The sequence below is a fragment of the Cynara cardunculus genome, assembly GCF_001531365.2.
Source record: "Cynara cardunculus var. scolymus isolate 2C chromosome LG 2, CcrdV1, whole genome shotgun sequence".
Lineage (NCBI taxonomy): Eukaryota > Viridiplantae > Streptophyta > Magnoliopsida > Asterales > Asteraceae > Cynara > Cynara cardunculus.
In genome coordinates this window covers 45,480,317-45,488,702 of record NC_037529.1, presented here as the reverse complement: position 1 = coordinate 45,488,702, position 8,386 = coordinate 45,480,317, and the positions used below count along the sequence as shown (strand labels likewise).

The 8,386-nt window shown below is 41.8% G+C and overlaps 1 protein-coding gene across 1 annotated transcript; it reads left to right on the top strand.

The window, feature by feature from the left end:
* The first annotated feature begins 6,503 nt into the window (after nt 1–6,503).
* Nucleotides 6,504–7,043, top strand: LOC112506112. The gene has a single exon (XM_025110142.1). The coding sequence runs from the start codon at nt 6,534–6,536 to the stop codon at nt 7,041–7,043; it is 510 nt and encodes a 169-aa protein (XP_024965910.1). The 5' UTR covers nt 6,504–6,533.
* The last annotated feature ends 1,343 nt before the right edge of the window (nt 7,044–8,386 follow it).

Sequence of the window (8,386 nt, the reverse complement as noted above, 5' to 3'; positions counted from 1 at the left end):
GTCTATCTAACAGATAGGGTTTATCTTTCACATGGATAAACATTAACAATAAGATAAAACTAGAATTCCAGCTGTTGATTTGTCATCTCCAGCTGTCATTCATGGAATGATGATTTCATCCTTATCTTCAAATCTTCATTGCATGCTTGGATGGAGTGCTGGAAAATCTTCTAAGTGTTGATGACCAGAGGTTCGATGAGAATGCTTCTTTCCATCTCATCCTTGAACCTGTCCATTGATCCTCTGGTTGAACTTTTCCATCGGTCCAATGGTTGAACTTGTCCATCGGTCCAATGGTTGAACTATCCATCGATCCAATGGTTGAATTCCAGACTTAGTCGATTCTGCATTGATGTCTTCATTGGTCTTCTGGTTCCTCATCACTTGTTGTTTTTCATTACTTTTACATCATGAGTTATGGGGTTTAACAATCTCCCCCTAAGTGATGAAATAACAAACATAGTCTAATCTAGACACATTTGTGAAAAACAGACACTAATCTAGTAGAAAAACATCAAACTCCAAATTTTCATTGGATGATGAAATTTCTTTACAATATTGGAAACAAAATACATCAAGGCAAGATAAGCAAAAGATTTGACTCATCACTAACTACCTGAATATATCTCTTTGAAGCGCAAGAGTAGTCTTCAATAAGCAATGACGGTGGATAGCTCGTGTATGAGATGGCTCCCCTCTTCCATTGGCGCATGGTTTCTGCCCAGTCTTTCTCTAATGTTTTTCTGAAACCATTCAAGTGTATCTATTGAATACTTGAAGGCTTCAGTCATTCTGAAGAACTTTTTAACCCCAAACTCGTTCTTGTAAACAAGTCCGAGTTCAGGTTGATTAAGAATTGATGCAAATCGTATCTCCTGCAGGCCCTGGAAATCTTCATTTGGAGGAGCGCATGATAGTCTCTCGATGACTAGCCTAAAGGCAATTTCAAAGTCTGTTTTGGCTCTGAGCTTTACCAGGGACTCCATTGTTTTTACTATCGCTCGGTTTGCCATTCCAAACCTTATGCCATGATCCTACCTTTGAGCTGTGTAGGCGTATAATTCAATCAAGTCATATGGATTGAGGTTGATAAGGTCGTTTTCGTTGAATACACTAACGATCCCATGGGCTCTCTCCATGCTGAACTCGATGTATCGAATAGCTCTATTGGCAAAAGACTTTATCTTCAAGTCAACTACTCTCCTTATTCCCTCATTTAAAAAGATAGCTCGAGGTTCTTGGGTGGTTTGTCTGGCAAATCGATGATGTAGGAGGTTCATTGACTCTGGCGATAGGATTGGAGGATTGGTTGACAAACTTTCATCGCGATCTTGATACATGTACTGATGGATATTTTATATCAAGATTGGTTCCCTGGGGGGCAATTGAGGACGTCTCCTCATCAACTCCATGTTCTGGATAAGCTCATCTACCAGGCCTTGTGGAGGTTGCCTTGAGGAAGAAGGGGTATCCGCATGTACCACGGGTTCATGGGTTAAGGGTTGAGTTTCTGTTTGGGGTTGTGTATGGGTAGAGGGTGAGTTTTCTTTGGTTAGTTGGGTAGATTATGGTGCATGGGTTTATGTATGGGTTTGGGGTCATTGAGGCGATGGTTGGTTTGTTGTGGGTTCTGGTTGTGAGGAAAGGGTGAAGGGTCGAGGTGTTGGAGAAAGGGTTAGGGGTAGGTTTGTTGTGGGTGAGGGATTGAGGGTTTGGTTTGTTTCTGCAGGTGGTGTGTTTGGTTCTTCATCGGTTGATGAACTCAACACGATAGGGTCTGGTATTGTGGCTGAGGGAACTTGGATATTCTGTTCTTCATCAGAAGTAAGGCCTCTGGTTCCCTTGCTTGGGTTTGTTGGGTTGATGGTGGTTGTTGTGGTGGTGATGGTTGTTGTGGTGCAGCGAATTCTGTTGGTTGTGTAGCCGTCGCCTCTTTCTCCCCCTCATGAGGTCCAAGACATTGATCATTTGGGTCTAGATCTTCATGTCGTCTGCGTTTTAAGGGGTGGCTTGAGGAGCAGGAGGCTTGCGATCTGTTTTTCTTCCACAGGCGAATGTGTTCGACGAGAGTACGTACCCGATCTTTGTTGCATCGTTGTTCCATGGTGCGAAGGAGAGTGTTTGTTCGGTCTTGTTGTTGAAGAATCTTCCTTAGCTCAATGGTGGGTTTAACACACCGGGCAGCAAACTTTGCACTTATCTCATGGAAAGATGAGATAAGTGCCTTGGATAGAGCTCTAAGATCGGCTCTTGTGGCGAAATCTGTGCTTGATGGTGGTGGAGATGGCACAGAGGTTGTAGTAGATTGCTGAGGATGGGGAAGGTTGGCAAGAAGATTCCTCACCTCTGCAGTGAAGGATGAGAAGGCTGCTTCATAGGAAGGGCCTGCAGARGGAGGTGGGGGTTGATTTTGTTGTGGGATTTGGGCAAGTATGGTGGCGGGTAGTTGGGTGAGGATTGTTTGTGTGGTGGCCATTTGAGTGGTGAGGGTGGCAAGGGTTTCATCGATGGATGAGGTGGATGAAGGTTGAGGTATTTGGGAGGTGATGGAGGCTGGTAGTTGATGAAGATTGCGAAGAATGGTTTGGAGTTGGGTAATGATGTAGGTTAAGTTTTCATCGGCCTCAGTTGCCGGAGCCGTGAGGGTGGCGATAGATTGGATTAGGATTTGGTTTCGTTGGGTGGCTAAGGATGATATGGTATTGTGTTGTTGGGTTACTGTTTGTTGGAGGATTTGGAGGCGGGATGAGTTGGTTTGGGTTTGGGTATCTATTTGGTTTATGTGGCGTTGGAGGATGGCAAGGGATTGGTGGAGGTCTGGGGTATCGGGTGAGGGTTGGTTTTCCACAATCCCTTGTACGAGGAGTTTAAGGTCATCCAAGGACCGCGTCACTGTATCAACATAGGCTTGAAACTCAGCCTTTATGACCAGATCAGCTAAAGGGGTAACCCCTGCAGCAACATATGCGGCAGGTTAGGCCTCTATTCCTGAGGCGCCCTCTTGGCCTTGTGCGAAGGTAGGCCTCGAAGGACTTCCATCATGTCCTTGATAGCCTTCGAGAGAAGAACTATCTCATGATGTTGGAACATCCTCTTCCTCTTCCTCAGCTTCAGAGGCTGAGTAAGTGAAGCGGATGTGTGTCCCTTTTGGTAGATCAAATACCGAGGGGAGTGGTGCATGAATTAAAGATCGCTCTGAACGATCTATGGGTTCAATGTCAGAAGCAACGAATGCTTCTATGTGTGTGAGGGGTTGTGGCGAGCCCTGAGGTGAAGGTGCTCTTGTCTCTTCATCACCTCTCTGTGGAGAGAGGGGTGATGGTATATGAGGTTCCTCGGTTTGTTCATCTCCAGAGGCCCGAAGAATGGCCTCTGGATGGCTGGCTGGGGTTTGGGTGGGACTAGATCGTCCTGTTTCAATACCCCTTTGGCTTTGATCGCCAGGGGTAGTAGATGTGGTTGCCCTTTAGGTAGTGGGGTGAGGAATATTTTTGCTGAAGGCTGGGGGAAGCACGAGCATCATCATCATCGTCATCTTCATCATCCGATGAAGATGATGCAGGTGCTCCCTCGGTTGGAGGGGGACGGCTCTAAGTGCTCCGGGGTAGCTGCCCTCGGTTCTTGGGACAACATGGAGCATTCATAGGATTGGCGTATCTCACTTGACGATGGTATGACAGTGAGCATAGCCCTGGATAGCGGCCGGTTGATGGTGTAGCCTTCCTTCAAAAGTGTATGGACGATGTCCTTGCATCTTGTAGTTTGGGGTGAAAGGCTCCACAGCAGGTAGTCCGTGTTGCACGGGGAAAGAGAACAACAGAAGTGGCTTTCCGGCGGCTTGAAGTTTGCACTTTTTGATCACGGCCACATAAATCTAGTTGTAGATGTGGAAGGCATAGTCGAGATTGAGGTTGAAGAAAAGCCCATACATAATTTTCATTATGTTGAGATTTACTTGGTCGAAGGAACCGAGCTTGCAGGTGAGGGATCGGTTGAGGATGGAAAAGAACAAATTTCACATTGGCAGGAGGAATTGTCTTTTGAAGTCTGATACGTTTCGTAGTTCCCGATTGTACCCTAGCATTTTTACGAACCTGAGGATGTCATCGGAGGAAAATGGTTCATCATATTGATTGATACCTAGTTCCATTCTTGTGGGAATACACAGAACCTTACAAACTTTTGCTCGCGATATTTTTACCAAGCAAACCATGTCATTTGGGGCGTCTATGTCCCCCATTATTCCATGACTAGGAGGATCAAACTCGCAGGTCTGCCAGTATTGTTGAACGTACTTTAATGGTACGTTTGGGTTCACTAGTGTTAAGGCAGGGAGAAGGATACAGTTCTTGAAGAACTCAATCATTATCGCAAACCTGTCATCAAAGAGGGTGTTATGCAGTTCAATCACGTGGTTGTTGGGTTTCATGGGCAGGAAGACGATTGCGCGGCTGTCGGCGCCTGTGGATTGGATTCGGCTGTCATTGTTGTTGGATTCGTCGGAAGCAGAGGAGGCCATTTTTGAAGAAGTTGCAGGTTTTGAGTTCGTCGGAGTCTTGTTGTAGGTTTTGAAGGCGCAAAAAAAGGTAAGAATGGGGAAGGAGGGTATTTATGGGGAAGACGGGTGGGGTGGGGGGTGGTAGTGGGGTGGAGGGATGGAGTAATAAGGGAAACGTTTCTTTGATTATTAAAATATAATAATCATGAAAATAGGTTTTATTGGATGAACGTGAGCCGTCTGGATAGGACATGCCATTAATGTTGTAGACATGTGTCAGCCTGGGTAAGGGAGGGAAAAGATTGAAACGGCTTATGGGGGACAACCTGTATGGTGTCAGGCGCGTGGTTTGAGTGACGTCATGAAGTATTTGAAATGAACAGTCATTCCAAATTATATCTTGGTGAAGACGTTTCCCAAAAAAAATTATTCAAAATCTCATCTAATTGTAAGATTAATACTAATTACGAAGTTTTGGTCTTCTAAAAACCGATGTTATAGTTTTTAGTCACAAAACCTGCAATTTTGTATAACCTTTAAAAATGGTTTTCAATTAAGATGAGTTTGAGTGTAAAATGTATTTCCGTGGAACTAGAGGAGCTCTGGTTATGCATGACATAGTGGGTGTGGAACCAGAGGAGCTCTGGTTGTAATGTCGGTGAAGACAAGTAGTGATATTGGATTTGCATGATGTAGAGGCTTTGGTTAACAAACCAGAGGCACTGGTGAAGTGTGGCAATCCATTTTATAAAACCAGAGGAGGTCTGGTATTATATTTATATATAGCATTTTATGTGATCAGAGGCTCTGGATAGTAGAACCAGAAGCTCTGGATGGAAAATGCAAGTTTACAAAAGTAAACTTTTGCTCCCCCTCAAATGATGCATATTGATTAAAATCAAGGATTCGCCTTCACTTAGATAAAATTTGAGAAGTTTAGGAGACAGAGGCTCTGGTCTATACAACCAGAGGCTCTGGTTGAGAGAAGCATATTCCAAGGAAAGATTGCAAAGAAAACAAAGCCAGAGGCTCTGGTCTTTAGAACCAGAGGCTCTAGTTGAGAGGCATGGCTTGTGGGTGTTTGAAAAACTCAAAGACATTAAATCCAGAGGCTCTGGTCTATAGAACCAGAGGCTCGGGTTGAGAAGGCAATGAGTGTTATGAACAAGGAAAAAGAATCGTCTTTGAGACCAGAGGGGCTCTGGTGACAAAGACTTTGAATCCATAGGCTCTGGTTGGAAAAACTATGAAAAGGGAGTATGAAGGGAAATGGTTAAGACTTGCTCTCAAAGAATCTAAAGCCAGAGGCTCTGGTCTTTAGAACCAAAGGCTCTGGTTGGAAAAACTATGAAAATAATATATATAGCAAGTAAAGGAGGAAACCAGAGGCTCTGGTCTTTGGAACCAGAGGCTCTGGTTGGAAAAAAATATTGCAAGTAGTGTGGGGAAACCAGAGGCTCTGGTCTTTGGAACTAGAGGCTCTGGGAGGTTCAGGAGAAAGAAATAATGAGAGAGAATGCAAGAATCCAAGGATTGAGACATTGATATCTCAAAGTGTTGGAGTCCAGAGGCTCTGATTGGGAGAAAAAGACTTGGTTAAAAGGACCAAGTATTTGCTTTGAACAAGAGGGGCTCTGGTTCCAAAGATGAAATTTTGCCATTTAATCGAAGTCATTCTAAATGGCCAGAGGCTTTGGTCTTTATGACCAGAGGCTCTGGTTTAGGATACTTAGAAAATGTATGGCTAAGTTTTTGTATCACTTATGGGCATACCCATGAGATATTGAAGATCGTTGGTTGAAAGATAACTATTGCCTCTAAGTGGTGAGATTCAGCATACCCATCTTGCTGACTAAGAATAAAAATCGTTTTTTATCAAGAGCTTTTGTAAAAATGTCAGCAAGTTGAATCTCATTTGGAACAAAGTACATTTCTATGTTACCTTTTTCAACATTGTCTTTCAGAAAATGGTACCTTACATCGATGTNAACTTGTCAGGATTACTACTGAACAAGTCGAGATCGCAAAACAGAAAATGAAAGAGGCTCAATCTCGGCAGAAAAGTTACGTTGACAAGCATCGAAAACATGTAGAATTCCAACCGAGTGATCACGTCTTTCTAAAGGTTTCACCGTTACGAGGTATTCGTAGGTTTGGAATTAAAGGTAAACTTAGTCCGAGATATATTGGACCTTTTGAAATHSTKGAACGKGTTGGAGAGGTGGCGTATCGTCTAGCACTACCTCCTCAACTCTCACATATCCATAACGTTTTTCATATCTCGTCGCTCCGCGGATATCATTATCACCCTCTCCATGTGATTGATTATCCTTTGGGCAAAGTTGAAAAAGATCTCTCTTATATTGAAGAACCAGAGGCGATAATTGATAGAGAAGAGAGACAAATGCGACGAAGGTCAATACCGTTTGTTAAAGTTTTATGGYGAAATCATTCTGAGCGAGAAGCCACATGGGAAACCGAGGAATCCATGCGAAAGGAGTACCCTTATCTATTCGAATCACGTAAATCTTCTAACCCTATCTAAATTTCGAGGACGAAATATTCTTTTTAGGAGGGAGGATTATAATATCCGTGTTTTGTTAACTCGTACAAATTGGGTTAAGAGAATTTTGGTAGAATTATGCATGATATATTTTTACCCCATGTTTAACCAATTTGTACCCTAGACTAGTTTTACGTCAAAATGTGTTTATACCTATATTGACGTAAAAGTTGGGAATTTAATTTGAAGGGTAAAAACCGTCAAATAGTTAAACTTTATATATATATATATATATATTATATATTATAATATATATATATATTATATATGAGGCGGTTAACTTTTATTAAATTTTTTTTAATTAAATTATAAAAATATATATATAGACATGCAAGAGGCGGTGCAAACCGTCTCAAATCTCTCTCTCAACCCCATTCTCTCTCTCTCATTCTCTCTCTCTACAATTCTCTCTCGTCTTTTCTCTAGATTTTACGTCAAGTTAGTAAGGGGATCGAGGCAACAATTATATATTTGGAATCCACTCTCCGAACCCTTCTTAAAGGTATAAGTKTCATTCAGTTTCATTAAGGTGTTTATTTTAGGATTGTTTAGATCGGTTTATAAACTGTGTTTATATCTAAGTTTACGGATTGATATTGTCATATTTATGATATATTTGATGTTTAGAATACTAGAACTGGTTATATTGATTTAGAAATGAAAAGGGTATATTGTAGTTTCAATATGGTTAGATTGTGGGTAAATGTTTAACCGTACACCCAATTGTTCGGTTAAATGTCKAAAGGAGTAAAAATACATGATTAAACTTAGGTTAACGACCGTTAGACTTGTTTTACTGTTTAGTATGTTTAAGTACATTATAGCACGTAAATGTAGCGAAGCATGAAAGTTGGATCATAAAAGTTAGTCGGAAATTACGGAATCGAATTTTACCGACAATGCAACCCCTGTACTTTGGCAGTGTATAACTCACAAACCGTAAGTCGGATTAAGCTCATATTTTGCAGTCAGGAAGATCATACTGCATACTACAACTTTCATTTAGACAGTATATTATGGATTGGTCTCTAAGGTAGGTAAAAAATGCTTAGAAATAAGAGGGTCGGAAACGGTTGGATCGAAAGAGAATAAGGTTAAGTTTTACGTTTGAGTTTTCAATTCGTATCCAGCTGTCCTTCTTGAAGTCTACGTTGTTTAAGTACGTTAAGACCTAAGTAATTTCAATAGAATAATTATGTTTCGRTTTTTATGCTTTGTAAATAGTAACCGTTTATGCGTTCGTTAGGCACGCGGGTAAATCAAACTTGATCGTGAATTCACATTTGATCGTGCGTTAATTGTCAAATTCGGTTAAGGTACGAATT